General features: G+C 44.7%; 1 protein-coding gene across 1 annotated transcript in view; it reads left to right on the forward strand.

Moving 5' to 3' along the window:
* Window positions 1-26846, forward strand: part of LOC139402736 (dynein regulatory complex protein 11-like) — a 57009-nt gene that overhangs the window by 14533 nt on the left and 15630 nt on the right. The window contains exons 4-12 of the mRNA XM_071146645.1: window positions 411-482; window positions 2154-2362; window positions 4494-4578; window positions 4674-4829; window positions 10151-10226; window positions 17487-17593; window positions 19858-19956; window positions 23421-23488; window positions 24519-24601. Coding sequence (XP_071002746.1) covers window positions 411-482; window positions 2154-2362; window positions 4494-4578; window positions 4674-4829; window positions 10151-10226; window positions 17487-17593; window positions 19858-19956; window positions 23421-23488; window positions 24519-24601 — 955 coding nt within the window. The remainder of the gene's footprint in view (window positions 1-410; window positions 483-2153; window positions 2363-4493; window positions 4579-4673; window positions 4830-10150; window positions 10227-17486; window positions 17594-19857; window positions 19957-23420; window positions 23489-24518; window positions 24602-26846) is intronic.

Consider the following 26846-nt stretch of genomic DNA (forward strand, 5'->3'; position numbering starts at 1 on the left):
TGTCCTGTTGTTCTGGTGTGTTCTAGGTGTCCTGTGTTGTGTCCTAGCTGTCCTGTTGTTCTGGTATGTTCCAGGTGTCCTGTGTTGTGTCCTAGGTGTCCTGTTTTTCTGTTGTGTTCTAGGTGTCCTGTGTTGTGTCCTATCTGTTCTGTTGTTCTGGTATGTTCCAGGTGTCCTGTGTTGTGTCCTAGGTGTCCTGTTTGTCTGGTGTGTTCTAGGTGTCCTGTGTTGTGTCCTAGCTGTCCTGTTGTTCTGGTATGTTCCAGGTGTCCTGTGTTGTGTCCTAGCTGTCCTGTTGTTCTGGTGTGTTCTAGGTGTCCTGTGTTGTGTCCTATCTGTTCTGTTGTTCTGGTGTGTTCTAGGTGTCCTGTGTTGTGTCCTAGCTGTCCTGTTGTTCTGGTATGTTCCAGGTTTGGCGGGGCTACAGTCAGAGGAAGAGGACCAGGAGAGAACGGTTGGAGGAGATGATATTTCTGGGAATGGTGGGTGTGCTTGTTCACTGTTCCCTCTACCAGGACTGTGTTGGGTAACAAAGGGGCAGGGTTACTCTGAGTCAATAAACACAGACACGTCTGTATGGGGAAGGTCAGCCAATCAGTACCAGTGGTGATAACCAGACAAGCCTTGGTGCCATGGTAACTATGTTTATCTTCCCTTTGTGATAAATCTGTTTCCCTGTCTGTCTCTCTGTCTCTCTCTCTCTCTCTCTTTAAGGGGCTTTATTGGCATGGGAAACATTGCCTAAGCAAGGGAAATAAACATTAAAACAGTAAACATTACATTCACAAAAGTTACAAAAGAATAAAGACATTTCATATGTCATATTATGTCTATATACATTGTTGTAACAATGTGCAAATAGTTAAATTACAAAAGGCAGATAAAAGGTGTTTGTTCTTCACTGGTTGCCCTTTTCTTGTGGCAACAGGTCACAAATCTTGCTGCTGGGATTGGATTGGATTTGGATTCAAATTCTTTGTGGATCTGTGTAATCTGAGGGAAATCTGTGTCTCTAATATGGTCATACATTTGGCAAGAGGTTAGGAAGTGCTGCACAGTTTCCACCTCATTTTGTGGGCAATGTGCACATAGCCTGTCTTCTCTTGTTGGCCAGGTCTGCCTATGACGACCTTTCTCAATAACAAGGCTATGCTCACTGAGCCTGTACTTAGTCAAAGCTTTCCTTAAATTTGGGTCAGTCACAGTGGTCAGGTATTCTGCCACTGTTAATTCTTTCCAATGTGTCAAGTAATTATCTTTTTGTTTTCTCATGATATGGTTGGGTCTAATTGTGTTGCTGTCCTGAGGCTCTGTGGGGTGTGTTTGTGTTTGTGAACAGAGCCCCAGGACCAGCTTGCTTAGGGGACTCTTCTCCAGGTTCATCTCTCTGTAGGTGATGGCTTTGTTATGGGAGGTTTGGGAATCGCTTCCTTTTAGGTGGTTGTAGAAAATCTTTCTGGATGTTGATAATTAGCGGGTATCGGCCTAATTCTGCTCTGCATGCATTATTTGGTGTTTTACGTTGTACACTGAGGATATTTTTGCAGAATTCTGCATGCGGAGTCTCAATTTGGTGTTTGTTCCATTTTGTGAATTCTTGGTTGGTGAGCAGACCCCAGACTTCACAACCATAAAGGGCAATGGGCTCTATGACTGATTCAAGTATTTTTAGCCAGATCCTAATTGGTATGTCGAATTTTATGCTCCTTTTGATGGTCCTCGTCTCTCAGATCGTTCACAGCTTTGTGGAAGTTACCTGTGGCGCTGATGTTTAGGCCGAGGTATGTATCATTTTTTGTGTGCTCTAGGGCAAAGGTGTCTAGATGGAATTTGTATTTGTGGTCCTGGCGACTGGACCTTTTTTGGAACACCATTATTGAGATTTACTGTCAGGGCCTAGGTCTGGCAGAATCTGTGCAGAAGATCTAGGAGCTGCTGTAGGCCGTCCTTGGTCAGAGACAGAAACACCAGATCATCAGCAAACAGTAGACATTTGACTTCAGATTCTAGTAGGGTGAGGCCGGGTGCTGCAGACTGTTCTAGTGCCCTCGCCAATTCGTTGATAGATATGTTAAAGAGGGTGGGGCTTAAGCTGCCTCCCTGCCTCACCCCACTAATCTCTATAGCTGTGTCTGGTCCTCCCTGGTCCTCAGGTCCCTCCAGAGCAGCAGCAGCAGAGGCCCAGCGTGGCCCAGCTGAAGGCCCAGCAGGTGGAGACGACTCGCAGGCTGGTCCAGGAGGAGAATGAGGCTGAGTATCAGAGGGCCCTGGTCAGCATCAAGGAGTCTGTGCGTGCCGTGGACGGCCCTGACCTACGGGAAACCCTGCAGGAGCAGATCAGACAGTGGTTTATCGAGTGCCGGTGAGACAGGCAGGCAACAGGGAAGTCTGTCTTCTTTCACAGTAGCTGTTTTTTTTCTGTGTTATCTTCTCTCTGCCCAAACTAACTCCTGCCTCTTTCACTGCCATGTCTCTGAGGTTATCACACCCATAGACTCTTCCTGGCTCCTGCCAAACCCTTCACCACCAGTATGTATCTATCCCTGTTCGTGTCATGAAGAGGAGGTTGGAATGGAAAAGGGGAGGGTGAGGACAAGAGCAAAAACAGAGTGTTCGTGTGAGGCCTAATGGCTGTTAGGTGCAGGATATGGCCGGAGGAAAGGAGTCACAGTCAGTGGCTAGGTGTGTCTTCCCTCTATGTGTGTCTTCCCTCTATGTGTGTCTTTCTTCTGTGTGTCTTCCCTTTATGTGTGTCTTCCCTCTTTGTGTGTCTTCCCCTCTATGTGTGTCTTCCCTCTATGTGTGTCTTCCCTCTATGTGTGTCTCCCCTCTATGTGTGTCTTCCCTCTATGTGTGTCTTCTCCCCTCTATGTGTGTCTTCCCTCCATGTGTGTGTCTTCCCCTCCGTGTGTGTCTTCCCTCTATGTGTGTCTTCCCCTCTATGTGTGTCTTCCCCTCTATGTGTGTCTTCCCCTCTATGTGTGTCTCCCCTCTATGTGTGTCTTCCCTCTATGTGTGTCTCACCTCTATGTGTGTCTTCCCTCTATGTGTGTCTTCCCTCTATGTGTGTCTGTCCCTCTATGTGTGTCTTCCCTCTATGTGTGTCTTCCCTCTATGTGTGTCTTCCCTCTATGTGTGTCTTCCCTCTATGTGTGTCTTCCCTCCATGTGTGTCTTCCCTCCATGTGTGCGTGTCTCCCCTCTATGTGTGTGTGTCTCCCCTCTATGTGTGTGTGTCTCCCCTCTATGTGTGTGTGTCTCCCCTCTATGTGTGTCTTCCCTCTATGTGTGTCTTCCCTCCATGTGTGTCTTCCCTCCATGTGTGTGTGTCTTCCCTCCATGTGTGTGTGTCTTCCCCTCCATGTGTGTGTCTTTTCCCCTCCATGTGTGTGTCTTCCCCTCCATGTGTGTGTGTCTTCCCCTCCATGTGTGTGTGTCTTCCCTCCATGTGTGTGTGTCTTCCCCTCCATGCTAGCTGCCTATTAGTGCATTCCAGGGTGATTTATGGTTGGCCAGCGGTGGATGCTGCCTGCCTACCCAGTAGAGCAGGAACAATGGACATAAGTCATCCAGGCTGGAGAGCCCTGGGGAGTGAACAGAGAGAGAACAGCTCCCATGGGGACGAAGCAATGACCCACAATGGCCCTGGCCTCCACATTCAGCCCCAGTCTGCATCCCAAAAGGCACCCTATTCCCTAAATAGTGTACTACATTTGATCAGAGTCCTATGGGCCCATTTGGGACGCATCCCCAGTGTCTCAGGCTCCAGCCTGGCCTCCACGGCCCTGCCCTCTGCTGTGACCTCGGCTGAGCTGCTGACAAAATTATAAGCACCGTGACGGATGGATGAGGTGGTCACACCCTCCAGTCTAAACTCTAAACCCTGTTGGTACAGCTTCCTCAACCTGTCTGATGAGAATCTAAACCCTGTCGGTACAACTTCCTCAACCTGTCTGATGAGAATCTAAACCCTGTCGGTACAGCTTCCTCAACCTGTCTGATGAGAATCTAAACCCTGTCGGTACAGCTTCCTCAACCTGTCTGATGAGAATCTAAACCCTGTAAACCCTGTTGGTACAGCTTCCTCAACCTGTCTGATGAGAACACAAACATTTTGAGGCCAAGAGGAGAGGACCAGATTTGAAGGAAGTTGGAAGCTAAACGTTGGTTCACAGGGTTTCTCTAAGGTTTAGGATAATGAGAGCTGGAAGGGAAGTGAGGGATACATAGTTTGGCGTTCCAAAGAGCAATTCCTGGTCGGGTGATTATTTTCTCTCCACATTGAGATAACTGCTCCATGACATGAACCACCCCTAATTAGTGGAAGTATCTGAGGCATTTAGTTAACCATTAGGAGGGTCTGCCCTCTGGTGACCTTGTTGGAGGTCTGCCATCTAACTCTCAGTGTGACATAGTACAATTCATCAAGAATGATACATCTGTAATGATAATTTAAGAACAGGAAGTATCTTTAAAACATGCTATTTATTGTAGAGATGCCACTGGAAAGTTTCCTGACTTCCCCAATGCTGAGGATGGAGGATCAACAGCCATATTTGCACAGAAGACACCTGACCAGGTAGACTAATGACCCATGGTCCTCATCTAATCTACAGACAGTTAACAAACACTCCGTTTCCTTTTCTATGCTCATCTCATGTCTGTTCCTGATAGGTCGCTGCAGAATTAGCAGCGAAAGAGGAAGAGAAGGAGAAGAAGAGGAAAGACAACATAAATAAAGATAAGAAGGGTGGGAAAGACCGCAAGGATCAGAAGAAAGACAAGAAGCGGAGAAGCAAACAGAAGAAAGGAGGAAAAGAAGAAGGAGAGGTGGGCTCAGACAAGGCTTGGCCAATAGTGGCTCATGTTATTAAACAGACAAGGCTTGGCCAATAGTGGCTCATGTTATTAAACAGACAAGGCTTGGCCAATAGTGGCTCATGTTATTAAACAGACAAGGCTTGGCCAATAGTGGCTCATGTTATTAAACAGACAAGGCTTGGCCAATAGTGGCTCATGTTATTAAACAGACAAGGCTTGGCCAATAGTGGCTCATGTTATTAAACAGACAAGGCTTGGCCAATAGTGGCTCATGTTATTAAACAGACAAGGCTTGGTGGCCAATAGTGGCTCATGTTATTAAACAGACAAGGCTTGGCCAATAGTGGCTCATGTTATTAAACAGACAAGGCTTGGCCAATAGTGGCTCATGATTAAAGGCATGGCTTGGTGGCCAATAGTGGCTCATGTTATTAAACAGACAAGGCTTGGCCAATAGTGGCTCATGTTATTAAACAGACAAGGCTTGGTGGCCAATAGTGGCTCATGTTATTAAACAGACAAGGCTTGGCCAATAGTGGCTCATGTTATTAAACAGACAAGGCATGGTGGCCAATAGTGGCTCATGTTATTAAACAGACAAGGCTTGGCCAATAGTGGCTCATGTTATTAAACAGACAAGGCTTGGCCAATAGTGGCTCATGTTATTAAACAGACAAGGACTGGTGGCCAATAGTGGCTCATGTTATTAAACAGACAAGGCTTGGCCAATAGTGGCTCATGTTATTAAACAGACAAGGCAGTGTGGCCAATAGTGGCTCATGTTATTAAACAGACAAGGCTTGGCCAATAGTGGCTCATGTTATTAAACAGACAAGGCTTGGCCAATAGTGGCTCATGTTATTAAACAGACAAGGCATGGTGGCCAATAGTGGCTCATGTTATTAAACAGACAAGGCTTGGCCAATAGTGGCTCATGTTATTAAACAGACAAGGCTTGGCCAATAGTGGCTCATGTTATTACAGACAGACAAGGCATGTTATTAAACAGACAAGGCTTGGCCAATAGTGGCTCATGTTATTAAACAGACAAGGCTTGGCCAATAGTGGCTCATGTTATTAAACAGACAAGGCTGGTGGCCAATAGTGGCTCATGTTATTAAACAGACAAGGCTTGGCCAATAGTGGCTCATGTTATTAAACAGACAAGGCATGGTGGCCAATAGTGGCTCATGTTATTAAACAGACAAGGCTTGGCGGCCAATAGTGGCTCATGTTATTAAACAGACAAGGCATGGTGGCCAATAGTGGCTCATGTTATTAAACAGACAAGGCTTGGCCAATAGTGGCTCATGTTATTAAACAGACAAGGCTTGGCCAATAGTGGCTCATGTTATTAAACAGACAAGGCATGGTGGCCAATAGTGGCTCATGTTATTAAACAGACAAGGCTTGGCCAATAGTGGCTCATGTTATTAAACAGACAAGGCTTGGCCAATAGTGGCTCATGTTATTAAACAGACAAGGCATGGTGGCCAATAGTGGCTCATGTTATTAAACAGACAAGGCTTGGCCAATAGTGGCTCATGTTATTAAACAGACAAGGCATGGTGGCCAATAGTGGCTCATATTATTAAACAGACAAGCCAATAGTGACTCATGTTATTAAACAGACAAGGCATGGTGGCCAATAGTGGCTCATGCTATTAAACAGACAAGGCTTGGCCAATAGTGGCTCATGCTATTAAACAGACAAGGCTTGATGACCAATAGTAGCTTCAGAATTGCTTTATCCAGGCTTTTGATAAGAAGAGCTGAGTTTATTCTCTTCCCCTGAAACATGACTGATCTGAGTCTGGTCTTAATGCCATTCTTAAAACAAAGTCAAACATAACTGATCTGAGTCTGATCTTAATGCCATTGTTAAAACAAAGTCAAACATAACTGATCTGAGTCTGATCTTAATGCCATTGTTAAAACAAAGTCAAACATAACTGATCTGAGTCTGATCTTAATGCCATTGTTAAAACAAAGTGAAACACCCAAAACCTTCAGAAGACCACAGTCTCCAAGTCAAACCAGTAGACAGAAAGTGTAAGTGACGGGCAATCGTCGTGTGCTTTTCCTCTTAAGCGAATTGAAGTATGTGCTGTGTTGCAGCCTCTCTCCACCTGTTTTCCTCATGAAGGCCCAATCCCACTGGACGTGCACAATTAAGACCATAAAATACACCTCCGCTACTAAATCAGAAGCTAAGCGGTAGAGCTTTGTCATCTCAGATGATTGAGGGTGTGGTGGAACGAAAGAGATGTTTACTGCTGAAGACTGTGAAGACTCTGTGAGGAAATGTTTCTGATTTCAGTCAAGTGTTCCTCAAAATGGTTTGTTCAAGCCAAGGATTTAGTCCCAGTCCACATCCCCCTTGCATGAACATACCCTGTGGAACAACAATATGTCTCTCGTTGTCCTAGATCAAGCCAATAAAACTAAGGGCTATATTCATTCTGTAGCGCTGAAGCGTTACAGATTCCGCAATATAAATGTAGAGGTAAATTCCGATTGAGCTGACATGTGCAGCGTTTATCGTGAATGCAGGCTCAGCGAATGCTGGAACATTGCCTTTAAATTTAAATCTCTCTGTAACACTGTGTTTCCTGGATATGGATTGAATAGAGCATTGAGATTATTCATGACTATTTGTTGAATGACTTCTCTATGACTTTAAATCTCTTATTGAAGTAGCTAATATGTGTTCCTGAACAGAATAGCAACAGCTATTGGACAAGGAGGTCACTTGTTTTCAATCAAAGTCTATTTAACTGGGTTTACCGTACAGTCCTGGACATCCGGTTTCAGAGTTTGCTTGAATAGGGCTCTTAGAATAGCTGTGATAATGGTTGAGGGTGATAATGTAGGGTTAAAGCCAAAAGAACTGATAAGAGATGTTCAGGAGAACAGAGCTGAGCCTTGGCAGGGCTTCTCTCCTTTGTAGTTGGGAGTCACTTTAGCCTCTCAGACAGAATGGCACAGCGTGCTTCTGAGTGAGGTGTGTGATTAAACTAGCACTCTGCAGTCTGTCAGACTCTAAAAGCAGACTGACCGTCTCAGAGATAAAACCAATGTGTCTTAGTCTGTCACTCAGGCCTTTACCAGAGACGGATAGAGTTGAAAAGGGCATGAGACTTCTCGTTTTACAGTAAGGCTAATCCTGTACACTGGGGACCTTACAATGTTCTAGAATCAGAATGATGTCATGACTAGTGGTTACCGTGCAACAGAAAGAGGATGACAGGTCCTCACTCACATTGTCTGGCTCTGATCCCACAGACTAGAATGGAAGCATTGTACACGTAAAAACCAAGAAATGCCCCTTTAATTTGCTGTGGAGGAACATGTCACATCCACCTGACTACGTTGGAGACAGCTCATGAACCAGAGAAATAGCATGGCTAGAAGGGGACATCACTTTAGAGGTTCCTAGAGGAGTATTCCAGATGTGCTTAGTATGGGATGGTTGAACTCATCAAATAGACACTTCATCTCTATACTGCTTTCTATGACCGTTACGTCTGTAACGGAGGTTAAGTTACACATTGACTCATGGTGGTGTGAACGTTTATATTTTAAACCCTATGGTTGTGCCCTGGTTTGTTATTGGACTTCTATGGGACTTCCTTAACCTTGTCCTGAACAATCCTGAACAGTCCTACAAAGAGAAACAATGAAGTGTTGTCTATAGATCAACACTGGTTTACCAGGTCACTAAAACCCCCCAGTCTAAAGCACGATGATCGACATCAGTTCCTCACTACCTGATCCGTCTCTATTAAAACCCTGGTACGTTCTCACAGCCTTGAAAAGCAACATCTGACATTCGGATCATTCCTGTCCTGTCCTGGTCCTGGTTCTGGTTCTGGTCGATCCATAAGGAGGCTTCCTGCCTCGCACCATGAGTGTCATCATCCAACGTTGGAGCGTATTATGAAGCACTTAAGATTCCTACAATATTTTCCAATGGATTCCTCCTCTTCTGGGAGCCATTCAATGCTACTGGAGGAATGTATTAAAGAATGAGAGGGAACATAAAACATGCCATGTCTGAATAACTGATAGACCCCCCCCCCAGTCCATCCCCTTTGAGAACCTGTGCATGTGCGTGCATGAGCGCGTGTGTTTTCGTATGCGTGCATGTGTAAAGGGACTGGATGTTGATGTTGTACCCCTGACTATGCATTAAGACAACATTTAGTTCATGAAGTCATCCACTCAGCATCTCTCTGTCTGCTACTGTTTATCCACATCATCAAAGTTAGTTCTGGATCTGATCTGGTGTCACAGCATGGATAGTTCTGGATCTGACCTGGTGTCACAGCATGGATAGTTCTGGATCTGACCTGGTGTCACAGCATGGATAGTTCTGGATCTGACCTGGTGTCACAGCATAGTTAGTTCTGGATCTGACCTGGTGTCACAGCATAGTTAGTTCTGGATCTGACCTGGTGTCCCAGCATGGATAGTTATGGATCTGATCTGGTGTCACAGCATAGTTAGTTCTGGATCTGATCTGGTGTCACAGCATGGATAGTTCTGGATCTGACCTGGTGTCACAGCATGGATAGTTCTGGATCTGATCTGGTGTCACAGCATAGATAGTTCTGGATCTGATCTGGTGTCACAGCATGGATAGTTCTGGATCTGATCTGGTGTCACAGCATGGATAGTTCTGGATCTGATCTGGTGTCCCAGCATAGATAGTTCTGGATCTGATCTGGTGTCCCAGCATAGATAGTTCTGGATCTAATCTGGTGTCACAACATAGTTAGTTCTGGATCTGACCTGGTGTCACAGCATAGTTAGTTCTGGATCTGGTGTCACAGCATGGATAGTTCTGGATCTGATCTGGTGTCACAGCATGGATAGTTCTGGATCTGATCTGGTGTCACAGCACAGCGGGGGGCAGGTCATCTGTAGAGCAGCTTTGAACTCTATCCAAGTCATGTGGAGTCTCTGAAAACCTCAACTCTCTCCTCTAAATTAGCCTTAAGACCTGAGGCCACTGTCATTATCTTAAACTGGGGTGGCAGGGTAGCCTAGTGGTTAGTGTGTTAGACTAGTAATCGAAAGGTTGCAAATTCAAATCCCTGAGCTGACAAGGTGCATGTGTCATTGAAAACAAGAATTTGTTCTTAACTGACCTGCCTAGTTAAATAAAGGTTAAAAAAAACTACAAGGTCCTATTTCCTTTCTACCGTTCATCTATCCTAAAATACACAGGACTTTGAGAAAAGAATACGGAATGAACCTGCTTTAAAACTGTGTCCAGCTGTAATACATGTAATGTAATTGATTGATTAATTTCTTGTCTCTTGAAGGAGGAGGAGAAGGGCTGGAAAATGCCCCCGAGCAACTTCCTCCCTACTGTTGTGGAGGGAAACAAAATGTACAAAGGTGAGTTAGAGAGTAGGTATGAGAACCATAGTAATGTATAAAGGTGAGTTAGAGAGTAGGTATGAGGACCATAGTAATGTATGAAGGTGAATTAGAGAGTAGGTATGAGGACTATAGTAATGTATAAAGGTGAGTTAGAGAGTAGGTATGAGGACCATAGTAATGTATAAAGGTGAATTAGAGAGTAGGTATGAGAACCATAGTAATGTACAAAGGTGAGTTAGAGTGTAGGTATGGGGACCATAGTAATGTACAAAGGTGAGTTAGAGATGAGTTAGAGTGTAGGTATGAGGACCATAGTAATGTACAAAGGTGAGTTAGAGAGTAGGTATGAGGTTCATAGTAATGTATAAAGGTGAGTTAGAGAGTAGGTATGAGGACCATAGTAATGTATGAAGGTGAATTAGAGAGTAGGTATGAGGATCATAGTAATGTATAAAGGTGAGTTAGAGAGTAGGTATGAGAACCATAGTAATGTATAAAGGTGAGTTAGAGAGTAGGTATGAGAACCATAGTAATGTATAAAGGTGAGTTAGAGAGTAGGTATGAGGACTATAGTAATGTATAAAGGTGAGTTAGAGAGTAGGTATGCGGACCATAGTAATGTATAAAGGTGAGTTAGAGAGTAGGTATGAGGACTATAGTAATGTATAAAGGTGAGTTAGAGAGTAGGTATGAGGACCATAGTAATGTATAAAGGTGAGTTAGAGAGTAGGTATGAGGACCATAGTAATGTATAAAGGTGAGTTAGAGAGTAGGTATGAGGACCATAGTAATGTATAAAGGTGAGTTAGAGAGTAGGTATGAGGACTATAGTAATGTATAAAGGTGAGTTAGAGAGTAGGTATGAGAACCATAGTAATGTATAAAGGTGAGTTAGAGAGTAGGTATGAGGACCATAGTAATGTATAAAGGTGAGTTAGAGAGTAGGTATGAGGACTATAGTAATGTATAAAGATGAGTTAGAGAGTAGGTATGAGGACCATAGTAATGTATAAAGGTGAGTTAGAGAGTAGGTATGATGACCATAGTAATGTATAAAGGTGAGTTAGAGAGTAGGTATGAGGACTATAGTAATGTATAAAGGTGAGTTAGAGAGTAGGTATGAGGACCATAGTAATGTACAAAGGTGAGTTAGAGAGTAGGTATGAGGTTCATAGTAATGTATAAAGGTGAGTTAGAGAGTAGGTATGAGGACCATAGTAATGTACAAAGGTGAGTTAGAGAGTAGGTATGAGGACCATAGTAATGTATGAAGGTGAATTAGAGAGTAGGTATGAGGATCATAGTAATGTATAAAGGTGAGTTAGAGAGTAGGTATGAGAACCATAGTAATGTATAAAGGTGAGTTAGAGAGTAGGTATGAGAACCATAGTAATGTATAAAGGTGAGTTAGAGAGTAGGTATGAGGACTATAGTAATGTATAAAGGTGAGTTAGAGAGTAGGTATGCGGACCATAGTAATGTATAAAGGTGAGTTAGAGAGTAGGTATGAGGACTATAGTAATGTATAAAGGTGAGTTAGAGAGTAGGTATGAGGACCATAGTAATGTATAAAGGTGAGTTAGAGAGTAGGTATGAGGACCATAGTAATGTATAAAGGTGAGTTAGAGAGTAGGTATGAGGACCATAGTAATGTATAAAGGTGAGTTAGAGAGTAGGTATGAGGACCATAGTAATGTATAAAGGTGAGTTAGAGAGTAGGTATGAGAACCATAGTAATGTATAAAGGTGAGTTAGAGAGTAGGTATGAGGACCATAGTAATGTATAAAGGTGAGTTAGAGAGTAGGTATGAGGACTATAGTAATGTATAAAGATGAGTTAGAGAGTAGGTATGAGGACCATAGTAATGTATAAAGGTGAGTTAGAGAGTAGGTATGATGACCATAGTAATGTATAAAGGTGAGTTAGAGAGTAGGTATGAGGACTATAGTAATGTATAAAGGTGAGTTAGAGAGTAGGTATGAGGACCATAGTAATGTACAAAGGTGAGTTAGAGAGTAGGTATGAGGTTCATAGTAATGTATAAAGGTGAGTTAGAGAGTAGGTATGAGGACCATAGTAATGTACAAAGGTGAGTTAGAGAGTAGGTATGAGGACCATAGTAATGTGGTGACAGCATTGCTAAAGGGTCGAGCTGATAGGCACAGATCTGAAGTCTACCTTCCACAGTGTTTCTCTCTGTCATGATGTCTCACTGAAGACAGTGGTGTATAGTGACAGGAGTCACAGCTTGAGAGGCTAGTGGTTTCTGAATCTTTACCATGGGCCTGTTGTTGGTGTTTTTTTGAATCAGTGTGGGACCACAAATCAATCTGATCACCTGACAGATTTCCTGTCTCTCATGGTGCCCTGGGCCCTTAACAAGGAAGTGATGCGTGCCGCCCAGGCTCCTGTCTCTCAGTGACCCGTGGAGGGGCGTGTGTCCAACCCCCATATCTGTCTTTACGCAATGACTCAGTGAGGAGCAGTTGGACCTGGAGCCTCCAGATTGTTGTTTCAAGTCAACCACCCTGCTTCCTCCAAACCCAATGGAGATGGATGACTGACTTTGTTTTGGTGTTTTAGCTTTTCGCAGGTTTAGTCATTAGCCCTTTGACAGCTATCCCCTCTTCTGGTTAAGTCAGTTTGACTCTTTCCACATTTTGATAGGCGACCAAGGGAGATTTCAACAGAATGTTGAGTACTGAAGTAATGGAGAAACAATGAAGAGAAATGACAGAAGCTGCTGCTTCCCTCCTGTTGCTGCCAGATACAGGTCAAACATCCAGGAGTAACTCTCCATTTGAGCTCGTCTGGCTTCAATATTTTACTCCTTAAAGACTCAAACCCTTTCAACAACGTTTCAGCAGCCAGATGAAGCTTCTCGGTCCCGAGTAGGGAGGGATCTCTCTCTCTCTCTGGAGGAGTCTGCATCCTCCAACCACATACATCCTGGGTCTCATCACTCCTTTCTCTCCCCTCTCCCTCCCTTCATTTAACTTATCTGACCCAGTCACCTGAGGTGGAAGGGTTCTAGGTGGAATGGTGGAATGCTTCTCTGGGGGCAGCATGTGTTATTTGGCTTCTCGCAGGCGGTTCCACTGCTGCACAAACACCCACAAGTCACTGAGGGAAATATGCGGGATCAGTCACCACTGCTCCCCGGGCATGTCTCAAAGGTCTACAGGGTTGGTGCCAAAACAACAAACATTATTCAGAGGAGAAATGGCCTGATTATTATATTACGCAGGCTTATCCCCCAAAGCTGTGGGGAGTATTATGGATAGCACAGTAGTTTCATTTAAACGTCTAGGAACTCAATAGTTCCATTCTGAATTCCAGGCAGTTTAGTAGTTGAAATGGAATTGACTCCCTCTCTGATACAAAGTGACCAGTCAATATCTCGGCTCATTGAACGTTCATGGGCCTGTGATATCCTTGGATGAAAGGTAGGTGAATGAGGCTGAAGGGAAGTGAGTGAATAGTCGCTGTGTGTATATCTGTGCCACAGTGTCAAATTGAGCCCATTAAAACCTGCTGCGCTACTTCCTAATCTACACAATGAGAGCATTAGAGTCAAATCACTGGGATATCCTGTTGACATCCCTACGGAGGACAAAGATACAGCCTTCTCAGTGTTCCCAGCTTAATGAGATGTGTCATAACAACACAACAACGCCTTTATTCAAAGATACCTACAGTCCAATATTAAACACACATATTCAGAGCAGGTGACCCATGTGGGAATTCATTTGAAGCCACAACGTTGGTCTTGCCAGCACTGGTTTTACAAACTCCACTTTTTTTGGGACAGCTCAATGGTCTTTAGATCAGAATCATGCTCCAACCAACAGAACCAGCTGGAGAAATGAACATCTTACTTGTGTCTAACCCTAGTCTGTCAGTGACCGTAGAAGGTCTCTGCTCCACCTCTGCTCTGCGTCACCTTTAGTTCAGCATTGAGAGGGTGAAGGAGAGGGTAACAGAACCTACAACCAATAGTCAGTCAGCAGCTGTAGTTAGCAGGACGTAATTATATTCCCAGTCAAAACTGTTCAATTCTCTCCTCGTTATCATTCACCTCAGAATGTCAACTGGTACAACACAGGGCTTTAGGTTACATTCCTGTTAGAAGCAACACACACACACAGACCTTTGAGATGTAATGAAGACCAGATGCTGGCCCAGCGCTTTACACCTCACCAGCTGACCTCCACAACATTTATAACGTTATGTGTGTGTGTGTGTGTATGTGTATGTGTGTGTGCAGTGTGTGTGTGTGTGTGTGTGTGTGCAGTGTGTGTGTATGTGTGTGTGCAGTGTGTGTGTGTGTGTAGTGTGTGTGTATGTGTGTGTGTGTGTGTGTGTGTGTGTGTGTGTGTGTGTGTGTGTGTGTGTGTGTGTGTGTGTGTGTGTGTGTGTGTGTGTGTGTGTGTGTGTGTGTGTGTGTGTGTGTGTGTGTGTGTGTGTGTGTGTGTGTGTGTGTGTGCAGTGTATGTATGTGTATGTGTGTGTAGTGTGTGTGCACTGTGTAGTGAGGTCAGCGGTTTCTACAAGGCCATGGAGTGGTGTTGCCTATATCAGGGGCCAGTCTCTCTTATTAGCCCAAACTTTCCCCGGTCTAAGGTAGCTGTAGGTTGACGGAGTCTAGACTCCAACATGAGAGGGGAGTGATTGATTTTGAGGTTTTTATTAGGAGTGACCTCTCCTCTTAGTGCAGTAATGGGGAAGGACAGGAACTAAAACACTGCAGCTGGTCCTCCTCCCTCTCCTCCCACTCTCTCTCCTCCCTGCCTTCCTCCTCCCTCTCCCTTGCCTCCCACTCTTTCTCCTCCCTGTCTTCTCTCTCCCTCTCCTCCCTCTACCTCTCCACCCACTCTCTCTCCTCCCTGTCTTCCCTCTCCCTCTCCTCCTTCTCCCTCTCCCTCTCCTCCCTCTCCTCCCACTCCCTCTCCCTTTCTTATTCTCCTGTCTCTCGTCTCCTCCTCCCTCCCTCTCTTCTAATCCTTCTCCCTCCTCACTCCTCCTCCTTCTCCCTCCTCTCTTCTTCTCCCTCCCTCTCTTCATCTCCCTTAAGCCTCAGCATTAAAGATCCTTAAACACAGTTTGTCATTAACATTAATAAAGAGCAGAATATAGCTCACAAACCCATGTAAAACATCCAGCCTGTCAAAGGCCTGATTAAAGATAATAATAATAAACGTCAGGGGGCTTTGTAAACGGTGGTCCTGTCACATCAGCTCTGTTTTATCAGGTGTGTGTAATTGGAAAATGGTTTAATGACTGGCTCGTTAGGTTGATTTAGATGTAATGAAGCGGAAAAGGTGAAGCAAATATTTACCCAGAATTCAATGAGGGTTCAGGTCTATAGGTCCGTTGCTCTGAGAGTTTGTGTTTGTTGGGAAAACAAAAGACGCTTGATTTTCTCGGTAGTGTGAGACTTTTACTTTGGCATCTTGTCCCACTAGTCACGGATAAGTGTTTCATTGAGGTGATCCTTCATTGTGTGCTACTTTATCCTGTTATTTTTGTTTTGTTTTGTTTCCGTCTCTCTCGTTGGGTACTTTTTTTTGTTTATATCACTTTTTTCCCACTACCTCCTCTACTTCCCCCCATACATCCCAGCTGGGCTGGGGGCTGGAAGGGAACCATGGACGGACAAACCCTGGGAGTGTGATTGAAACTGGACCTCTCTTCCTGTGTGCCCAGACAAGCCAGGCCCAGCGTCACGGAGCAGCGGTTAGATGTGAACCATGGATATCATTTCAATTTCCTGGCCAGAGGACCGTGCAATAGGAAGCATTCTTTACTTAGCAGACTCACTCTTCCTGTTTGCAGCTCAGCTCAAAACACCTTGTTTTTCCCAGAGTGAACAAGCAGAAAAGGGGGCTCTGTGGTAGAAAGGTGTGCAGCAGCATACTAATGGCTACATATATATTGGAAGCCGAAGCACATACTGTGGGTGTAGCAGACTGTGGCCTTGGCAAAGACAACGCTGTTGATCACAATTCAGTTCTAATGTGTCTTTCACCAGCCAGGTGGTATATATATATATTATATATATATGGCCAACACAGTGTATCCAATGACAGAGCAGCCTGTTCTTACAGGTAGGTGTGTGTGTGTGTGTGTGTGTGTGTGTGTGTGTGTGTGTGTGTGTGTGTGTGTGTGTGTGTGTGTGTGTGTGTGTGTGTGTGTGTGTGTGTGTGTGTGTGTGTGTGTCGTGAGCTTGACGTGAGCTTGTCCAATAGTCAGCTTGGTCAAGTGAACTGATTAAATTGCCGTTGGCTTATCCTCAGACCTAGTGAGACTTTTTCTCTACCCAGCCTAAGTCTCTTAAATTCTCCTAATGGCAATATAGTGGACTTTAAATGCTGACCTTTCTACCACTTGCACCACTGCTTTCTCTTCACACCCTTCTACTTTCAGAGGCATAGAAAGGATGCCCTCTTTAAACAAACAGACAGATTGACTTTTGGGAACACACACACGAGACAAGAGAAAAGGTAATTACATGTATCAGATTGCCTGGGGGATGTTTTGAAGCGGGGGACTTTTAAAAGGGGGCCTTGTGGAGGAGGAGAGGAAAGGTTGATCTCTGACCTTCTGAGCAGATCTCATTTCAAAGAGACGCCGTATATAGAGGTGCCACCGACGCAAGCTGTCAAACCAACGGCCTTTGACTCCTGCCTGAACTTGACAGGTCTGCATTCGAAAGGGGGGGGTTATCTGTCAAATGTGAAAACAAGTCGGATGTTGGTAATTATCTTGTGATACCATGTTAACAAAAAGGTCTCACAAAATGGCACATTTTGACCACAACCGTTACCATGCCAATGCAGAGACCAAAGGAGGATTTTAGAAGAGAGATGGCAGAGCAGCTGTGGTCTTCTGTCTGTAATGGCCTTTGGCCGTACCAGTGTTTAGTCGTGTCCGGCATTTTGAATGGTTGTTTTGAAGGCTTAGATCCCATTCCCCCCACCTGTCTGGCTTGATGTGGAAATCTTTGCTTGGCGTTGTGACAGGCCGGTAGCAGGAACAGGAAGTTAATTTCCTGACCAGGAAGTGGTGCCTGAGAGCGGACAGAGCAACTTGGAAAGGAAAATATGCATTGCCTTAGTCCCACACAAAAACACATACACTCCTCCACCTGCCTCTCTCTCTGGTCCTGTCTGCTTTCCCTGCTGACCACTCCAGCATGCTTCCTCATGCTCTACTGTCGGTGTGTGTGGTGTGTGTGGTGTGTGTGGTGTGTGTGTGTGTGTGTGTGTGTGTAGACGTGTGGCAGGGGCGTGATGAAACACAGAACTTCCTGCAGCGGTTTGATGCCCAGCTGGTGCGTGAGGAGAAGAGGTTGGAGGTGGAGGAGGAGGTCAGAGTTCAGGTGAGAGACTGGGCCATTGGTCTCAACACACACTCACACACAAACATTCACACACACACACACACACACTTGTGTTGTGGAACAATGCGAAATAAATTCTGCTTTGAAAGTTGATAAACTTGTAACCACCCTTTTGAGAAAATGGTCCTTGAATGTTTTGGTACCTACTGGAGAGCTCTTCATTAAGGATTCACTTGAGACCATTTGCTAAACAGAGTGCGTAGTTTAGTAAACAACCAAAAATGTGAAGACTAAAAGTGGTAAAAGTAGTAGCCTACAATAAGGAAATACACTTGATCTCGTCCTTGGTCTATATTCTAAACTGACTTTGGTGTAGGTCATGTTGTTCTTCACATTACCATCTCTGGTAAACACACACTATATCAAATATAATCAGTATTTGTCACACAGGATACAGAAGGTGTAAACGGTACAGTGAAATGGTTATGTGCATATTTGTATAGTAGCAAAAAAATAATGTCCACAAAAAATATTGTATAAAAATTTTACATTTATTAGATGATGCTTAGTGCTTACCCAGACACACTGACCAACCCCCAGACATTCTAACCAACCCCCAGACACTCCAACCAACCCCCAGACACTCCAACCAACCCCCAGACACTCTAACCAACCCCCAGACACTCCAACCAACCCCCAGACACTCCAACCAACCCCCAGACACTCTAACCAACCCCCAGACACTCTAACCAACCCCCAGACACTCTAACCAACCCCCAGACACTCCGACCAACCCCCAGACACTCAGACCAACCCCCAGACACTCCAACCAACCCCCAGACACTCTAACCAACCACCAGACACTCCAACCAACCCCCATACACTCTAACCAACCCCCAGTCACATTAACCAACCCCCAGTCACATTAACCAACCCCCAGTCACATTAACCAACCCCCAGTCACATTAACCAACCCCCAGACACATTAACCAACCCCCAGACACACTTGTCTAAATTGATGGGTCATGTGAACTAAATGCTAAAACAAACCCCCAAACCCCCTAACCAACCCCCAGACACACTAACCAACACCAAGACACACTAACCAACCCCCAGACACACCAACTAACCCCCAGACACACTAACCAACCCCCAGAACCACACTGACCAACCCCCAGACACACTAGCCAACCCCCAGACACACTAGCCAACCTCCAGACACACCGACCAACCCCCAGACACACCAACCAACCCCCAGACACACTAACCAACTCCCAGACACACTAGCCAACCCCCAGACACACCAACCAACCCCCAGACACACCAACCAACCCCCTAACACACTAGCCAACCCCCAGACACACTAGCCAACCCCCAGACACACTAACTAACCCCCAGACACACTAGCCAACCCCCAGACACACCAACCAACCCCCAGACACACCAACCAACCCCCAGACACACTAACCAACACCCAGACACACTAGCCAACACCCAGACACACCAACAAACCCCCAATCACACTAACCAACCCCCATACACAATTTTCTAAATTGATGGGTCATGTGAAATAAATGCTAAAACCAACCCCCAGCCACATCTAGCTAAGTGAATGGGGCCCTATTGTCTAGACATGTACACGTGTTCATGAAATCCAATAGGTGGCTGTAATCACCCTCAGACACAGCTGGCTAACTTGATGGGTCATGTAATCATCTGGCGAAGTGGAGTCTTTTGTTTAGACATGTAGCGAGCTAGCTAGCTAAACAATGAACCATAATCCCAACCCATACTACTGGCAATACAAACGGTTTGTCATAGCTAGCCACCATGCATGAAATTATGTAGTATGAATCTGAAGATAGCTAAAGCTAACCAATTAGGCTCAATGTTAGCTAGCTAGCTAACATTAGGCTATAACTAGCAGTGCAAATGGATTCTGAGATACAAATAATATTACTACACAGATCATACACGTAACGTTAGCTAGCGAGCCAGCAAGCTAATGTTTGTTAGATAGTGAACAGTACGCTTTAAATTGCAATGATAGCGCAGTTTAGCCCATGCATTCATGTCAGTCCATCCCTATTAAAAAATTACAATGCATTATTAACCTTTAAAAAAAATCAGTTCATCACCTGAAGATAATATTACCTCAAATGAAACAGAATTCACCTTTACCCTGTTGCATACATCAGAAGCGGGCTTGAAATGCTGCACATCTGTGAACGATTTCCAACTATGAGACAAGCCGAGTGGTTATGGTGACTGGTGAGCGTGCATGTTAAAACATCTCTCCACAGGTCGATGAGCTGATGAGACAGGAAGTGAAGAATCTCAAGCTGGCTGTGGACCGAGAGAAAGGGAAGAAGAAGAAGAAGGGAAAGAAAGGTGGCAAGAAGGTAAAGAGTCGCTCTGCTCTGAACTCGTGTGGATGTGGGGTCTGGATAGTTTGGATGGTGATGGTGAGATATGGGGTTAATCCAAGTCATATGATCAGACAAATGTATGGTTGGGATGAAGGATTACACATTTCGTAGGTAAGCAATAATAGCTTCCATATGGCATTTCTACCACTGCTTAATGTAGGAGTAATATAAAATGGACATTCATAATCTCAAAATAAAATGAGCGTTATGAATTAATGTAATGAAATGAAAGTAGTCAACCATTGGCCTCGTTGTCTGTTGGTGTGAATGTCATTCTATTGTACCTCACAGTTGTCTTCTCTGGGTTCTGTTTGTCCTTTTCCAAACAAACTAAGTAGATATGAGAACAGTCATTACATTTCTACACTAGTGTCAGTTCATCCCCACAATTTGCATATGCCCTGCACATTCCCCTCCCCCATATCTCAATTTGTGCCAAATCTGTGAGACATTTTTGAGAAACCTACATGCCAAGTATAAACCATATATTGTGTTCCCTACAGGTGATAGAAAAGAGCAGAAACACTGAACCTGTCCGTTCAGACCCCAGTCCTACCTACCTACAGGTTATAGAAAAGAGCAGAAACACTGAACCTGTCCGTTCAGACCCCAGTCCTACCTACCTACAGGTTATAGAAAAGAGCAGAAACACTGAACCTGTCCGTTCAGACCCCAGTCCTTCCTACCTACAGGTTATAGAAAAGAGCAGAAACACTGAACCTGTCCGTTCAGACCCCAGTCCTTCCTACCTACAGGTTATAGAAAAGAGCAGAAACACTGAACCTGTCCGTTCAGACCCCAGTCCTTCCTACCTACAGGTGATAGAAAAGAGCAGAAACACTGAACCTGTCCGTTCAGACCCCAGTCCTTCCTACCTACAGGTGATAGAAAAGAGCAGAAACACTGAACCTGTCCGTTCAGACCCCAGTCCTTCCTACCTACAGGTGATAGAAAAGAGCAGAAACACTGAACCTGTCCGTTCAGACCCCAGTCCTACCTACCTACAGGTTATAGAAAAGAGCAGAAACACTGAACCTGTCCGTTCAGACCCCAGTCCTTCCTACCTACAGGTTATAGAAAAGAGCAGAAACACTGAACCTGTCCGTTCAGACCCCAGTCCTTCCTACCTACAGGTGATAGAAAAGAGCAGAAACACTGAACCTGTCCGTTCAGACCCCAGTCCTTCCTACCTACAGGTGATAGAAAAGAGCAGAAACACTGAACCTGTCCGTTCAGACCCCAGTCCTTCCTACCTACAGGTGATAGAAAAGAGCAGAAACACTGAACCTGTCCGTTCAGACCCCAGTCCTTCCTACCTACAGGTGATAGAAAAGAGCAGAAACACTGAACCTGTCCGTTCAGACCCCAGTCCTTCCTACCTACAGGTGATAGAAAAGAGCAGAAACACTGAACCTGTCCGTTCAGACCCCAGTCCTTCCTACCTACAGGTGATAGAAAAGAGCAGAAACACTGAACCTGTCCGTTCAGACCCCAGTCCTTCCTACCTACAGGTGATAGAAAAGAGCAGAAACACTGAACCTGTCCGTTCAGACCCCAGTCCTTCCTACCTACAGGTTATAGAAAAGAGCAGAAACACTGAACCTGTCCGTTCAGACCCCAGTCCTACCTACCTACACAGGTTATGGCAAATATGTTAGTATTTCTCCAGAAGCCCCAAACTTCTATGTCAAAGATAATAAAACAAAAACACTACAGTAAATACTACAGTATACTACAGTCTACAAAAACACTACAGTAAATACTACAGTATACTACAGTCCACAAAAACACTACAGTAAATACTACAGTATACTACAGTCTACAAAAACACTACAGTAAATACTACAGTATACTACAGTCTACAAAAACACTACAGTAAATACTACAGTATACTACAGTCCACAAAAACACTACAGTAAATACTACAGTATACTACAGTCTACAAAAACACTACAGTAAATACTACAGTATACTACAGTCCACAAAAACACTACAGTAAATACTACAGTATACTACAGTCCACAAAAACACTACAGTAAATACTACAGTATACTACAGTCTACAAAAACACTACAGTAAATACTACAGTATACTAGTCCACAAAAACACTACAGTTTATACTATTTATTTTACTGCAGTATTTATAATATAGTAAACTGTAAATACTACAGTATACTACAGTATACAACAGTATACAACAGTGAATAATACAGTTAGGTCCACAAAAACCCTACAGTGAATACTTTAGTATACTACAGTCCACAAAAACACTACAGTGAATACTTAAGCAACAAGGCATGAGGAGGTTTGGTATATGGTCAATAAACCACGGCTCTGGGCTGTTCTAATCATGACACAATACGGAGTGCCTGGACACATCCCTTAGCCGTGGTATATTGGCCATATACCACAAACCACGAGGTGCCTTATTGCTATTATAAAGTGGCTAACAACGTAATTAGAGCAGTAAAAATAAATGTTTTGTCATCCACCTGGTATACGGTCTGATATAACACGGCTGTCGGCCAATCAGCAATCAGGGCTCAAACCACCCAGTTTATACTATAGTATTTTTTCATGTGGATCTCCAAAGACTTATTTGGCAGAATATTTTGTGATTTACCTCAGCCAGAGTAGCTGAGCGTGTTGATTATTGAATCAGTAGGCCTGTTTATCTCTTGTTTGTGTCCATACTGTAATGAAAGTACTGTGGTAAACAAAGAATGTCAAATCCTGAACCACCCAACATCACCTCTCAAAGAAGGAGCTATGGTTTTAATTTATGGTTTGCTGCCAGCACTGTAGGCTACGATTAAACATAGTTTCACAGTGGTCCAAAATTCCTGAAGAAAGAGAGGGGAATTCTTCAATATTTCTGTGAGAGGAACACCCTCTCATAGCAACAGGGAGGTGGTGTATTTACTAAATGAAACAACACATGTATTTTGGTTCATAGGTTGTGTAAGATCATCTCTCTAGGAGTGTTATTATAGACCAGGAACATGTTGTTATCCCCAAAGACTGTGACTCAGTTTTTCCTTTCTGATGATTTTTTCTGAATTCAACATCTTCCATGTTGTTCATTTTAGGCTCCCTCTGTATGACGTTTTAGTTGAGCTATGAGCTAGATTCATCGCAATGTTTTCAGCTGTCTTATGTGCATATCTGACTATCTTGTAGGACATTCCTTGGCTGCTCGGCCAGCTTGGTTGTGGTTTTGGAAGAACCCTCAGTTCCAGAGGAGGCTGGTGTGAGGAGCTATACGAGCACAGGCTCATTGTAATGGCTGGAATGGATTACATGGAACCGTGTCAAATATATGGAAACCACATGTTTGACTCTGGTACATTGATTCCATCCCAGCCACTACACTGAGCCTGTCTTCCTATAGCTCCTACTACCAGCCTCCTCTGCTTAGTTATATGTCTCCATTGTAGAAAAAGAAGAAAGGAAAGAAGGGCAGTAAGAAGAAGAAGAAGAAAGAGAAGGATCTGACTGCCGACAGGTCAGTGTCTGATAATATCACTCTGCCATATGGAGCAGATGATTGGTTGGCAGAGGGCAGGAGTATGATGTCATGGAGTGACCACCACTCCAATAGGCCTGGTTAATGATTAGTGTGTTTGTGACCTGCTCCCCCGCCCTCAGTTTAACACCATCTTTCTCTCTCCCTCCCTCTCACCCGACTTACCATTCTCTCTCTCCCTCTCTCTCTCCTTTCCTTTCTCTACTTCATGTTTATATCTCACTTTCATTGCTCTTTTCTCTCACTCTGTCTGTCCCTCCACACTCTCTCTCCCTCCTCTCTCTCTGTGTCTTACTCTCTCTCCCTCCCTCTCTCGCCCTCCTCTCTCTCTTTGTCTCTCTCTGTCTGTCTCTCTCTCTCTCTGTGTGTTGATCTCTCTCTCTCTCTCTCTCTCTCTGTCTCTCTCTGTGTGTGTCTCTCTCTCTCTGTGTCTCTCTGTGTGTCTCTCTCTGTGTGTCTCTCTCTCTCTCTGTGTCTCTCTGTGTCTCTCTGTGTCTCTCTCTCCCTCTCTCCCTCCCTCCCTTACTCTCTCCCTCCCTCCTCTCTCTGTGTCTCTCTCTCCCTCCCTCCTCTCTCTGTGTTTCTCTCTCTCTGTGTCTTACTCTCTCCCTCCTCTCTCTCTCTCTCTCTCTCTGTCTCTCTCTCTGTGTGTTACTCTCTCTCCCTCCTTCTCTCTCCCTCCTCTCTCTCTCCCTCTGTCTCTCTGTGTGTCTTACTCTCTCTCTCTCTCTCTCTCTCTCTCTCTCTCTCTCTCTCTCTCTCTCTCTCTCTCTCTCTCTCTCTGTCTCTCTCTCTCCCTCCCTCCTCTCTCTGTGTCTCTCTCTCCCTCCCTCCTCTCTCTGTCTCTCTCTCTCTCTCTCTGTGTGTCTTACTCTCTCCCTCCTCTCTCTCTCTCTGTCTCTATCTCTGTGTCTCTCTCTCTCGCTGTCTCTGTCTCTCTCTCTGTGTCTTACTCTCTCTCCCTCCTTCTCTCTCCCTCCTCTCTCTCTGTTTCTCCCTCTCTCTCCAGAACCCTTGAGTCTCTGTATGAAGAGCTGGTGCTGGAAGGCTTCTTGATTAGACCCTTGAACATCAAGCTCTCTGAGTACATTGGTACAGTACTGACATCTCACACACACACACGCACACAGCGCGGAAACTATTCAGACCCATTTTTTTCACATTTTGTTACCTTTTTTTCCCTCATCAATCTACATACAATAGCCCATAATGACAAAGCAAAAACAGGTTTTTAGAAATGATTGCAGATGTATTCAAAACAATTATAAAACTGAAATATCACATTTACATAAGTATTCAGACCCTTTACTCAGTACTTTGTTGAAGCACCGTAGCACCGTCAGTGATTACAGTTTCAAGTCTTCTTGTCACACCTGTATTTGGAGAGTTTCTCCTATTCTTCTCTGCAGATTCTCTCAAGCTCAGTCAGGTTGGATGGGGAGCGTCGCTGCACAGCTATTTTCAGGTCTCTCCAGAGATGTTCGATTAGGTTCAAGACCGGGCTCTGGCTGGGCCTCTCAAGAACATTCAGAGACTTGTCCCGAAGCCATTCCTGTGTTGTCTTTGCTGTGTTCTTAGGGTCGTTGTCCTGTTGGAAGGTGAACCTTTGCCCCAGTCTGAGGTCTTGAGCGCTATGGAGCAGGTTTTCATCAAGGATCTCTCTGATCTCTATCTCATCAAGGATCGCTCCGTTCTTCTTTCCCTCGATCCTGACTAGTCTCCCAGTCCCTGCCGCTGAAAAACATCCCCACAGCATGATGCTGCCACCAGCATGCTTCACCGTAAGGATGGTATCAGGTTTCCTCCAGACGTGATGCTTGGCATTCAGGTTTCATCAGACCAGAGAATCTTGTTTCTCATGGTCTGAGAGTCTTTAGGTGCCTTTTGGAAAACTCCAAGCTGGCTGTCATGTGCCTTTTACTGAGGGGTGGCTTCCGTCTGGCCACTCTACCATAAAGGCATGATTGGTGGAGTGCTGCAGAGATGGGAGAACCTTCCAGAAAGACAACCATCTCCAAAGAGGAACTCTGGCCCTTCTCCCCCGATTGCTGAGTTTGGCCGGACGGCTAGCTCCAGAAATAGTCTTGGTGATTCCATTTTTTTTCCATTTAAGATTGATGGAGGCCACTGTGTTCTTGAGGATCTTCAATGATACAGAAATGTTTTGGTACCCTTCCCCAGATCTGTGCCTCGACACAATCCTTTCTCAGAGCTCTGCGGACAATTCCTTCAACCTCATGGCTTGGTTTTTTCTCTGACATGCACTGTCAACTGTGGGACCTTACATAGACAGATGTGTGCCTTTCCAAAACATGTCCAATCAATTGAATTTACCACAGGTGGACTCCAATCAAATTGTAGAAACATCTGAAGGAGGATCAATGGAAACAGGATGCACCTGAGCTCAATTTTGAGTCTCCTAGTAAAGTGTTTGAATACTTATGTAAATAAGGTATTTCTGTTATGTATTTTATATACATTTTCCAAAAATGTCTAAAAACCTGTTTTTGCTTTGTATTTATGGGGTATTGTGTGTATATATACATTTTAGAATAATGCTGTAACGTAACAAAATGTGGAAGAAGTCAAGGGGTCTGAATACTTTCCCAATGCGCTGTGCATATAAAATGTTGGTGACTTAGGTCTGGCTTCAGTCAATTGGATAATCCTTAGTCACAGCTATACGAATGTTCATGCATACGTGTGTGTCTGCGTGCTTTGGTGTGTGTGTCTGCATGCTTTGGTGTGTGTGTCTGCGTGCTTTGGTGTGTGTGTCTGCGTGCTTTGGTGTGTGTGAGTGTGTCTGCATGCTTTGGTGTGTGTGTCTACTTGCTTTGGTTTGTGTGTGTGTCTGCATGTTTTGGTGTGTGTATCTGCGTGCTTTGGTGTGTGTGTCTACTTGCTTTGGTGTGTGTGTGTGTCTGCATGCTTTGCTGTGTGTGTCTGCATGCTTTGCTGTGTGTGTCTGCGTGCTTTGGTGTGTGTGTCTGCATGCTTTGGTGTGTGTATCTGCGTGCTTTGGTGTGAGTATCTGTGTGCTTTGGTGTGTGCATCTTCGTGCTTTGGTGTGTGTATCTGCATGCTTTGGTGTGTGTGTCTGCGTGCTTTGGTGTGTGTCTGCGTGCTTTGGTGTGTGTGTCTGCGTGCTTTGGTGTGTGTGTCTGCGTGCTTTGGTGTGTGTGTCTGCGTGCTTTGGTGTGTGTATCTGTGTTCTTTGGTGTGTGTATCTGCATGCCTTGGTGTGTGTGTGTCTGCGTGCTTTGGTGTGTGTATGAAAAGGTGTGTTTGCTCACGAGTGTCTAGTAGGGCCAGCTGGATATCAGACAGGGAGCCTGCC

This window comes from Oncorhynchus clarkii, unplaced genomic scaffold, assembly GCF_045791955.1.
Source record: "Oncorhynchus clarkii lewisi isolate Uvic-CL-2024 unplaced genomic scaffold, UVic_Ocla_1.0 unplaced_contig_3553_pilon_pilon, whole genome shotgun sequence".
Taxonomy (NCBI): domain Eukaryota; kingdom Metazoa; phylum Chordata; class Actinopteri; order Salmoniformes; family Salmonidae; genus Oncorhynchus; species Oncorhynchus clarkii.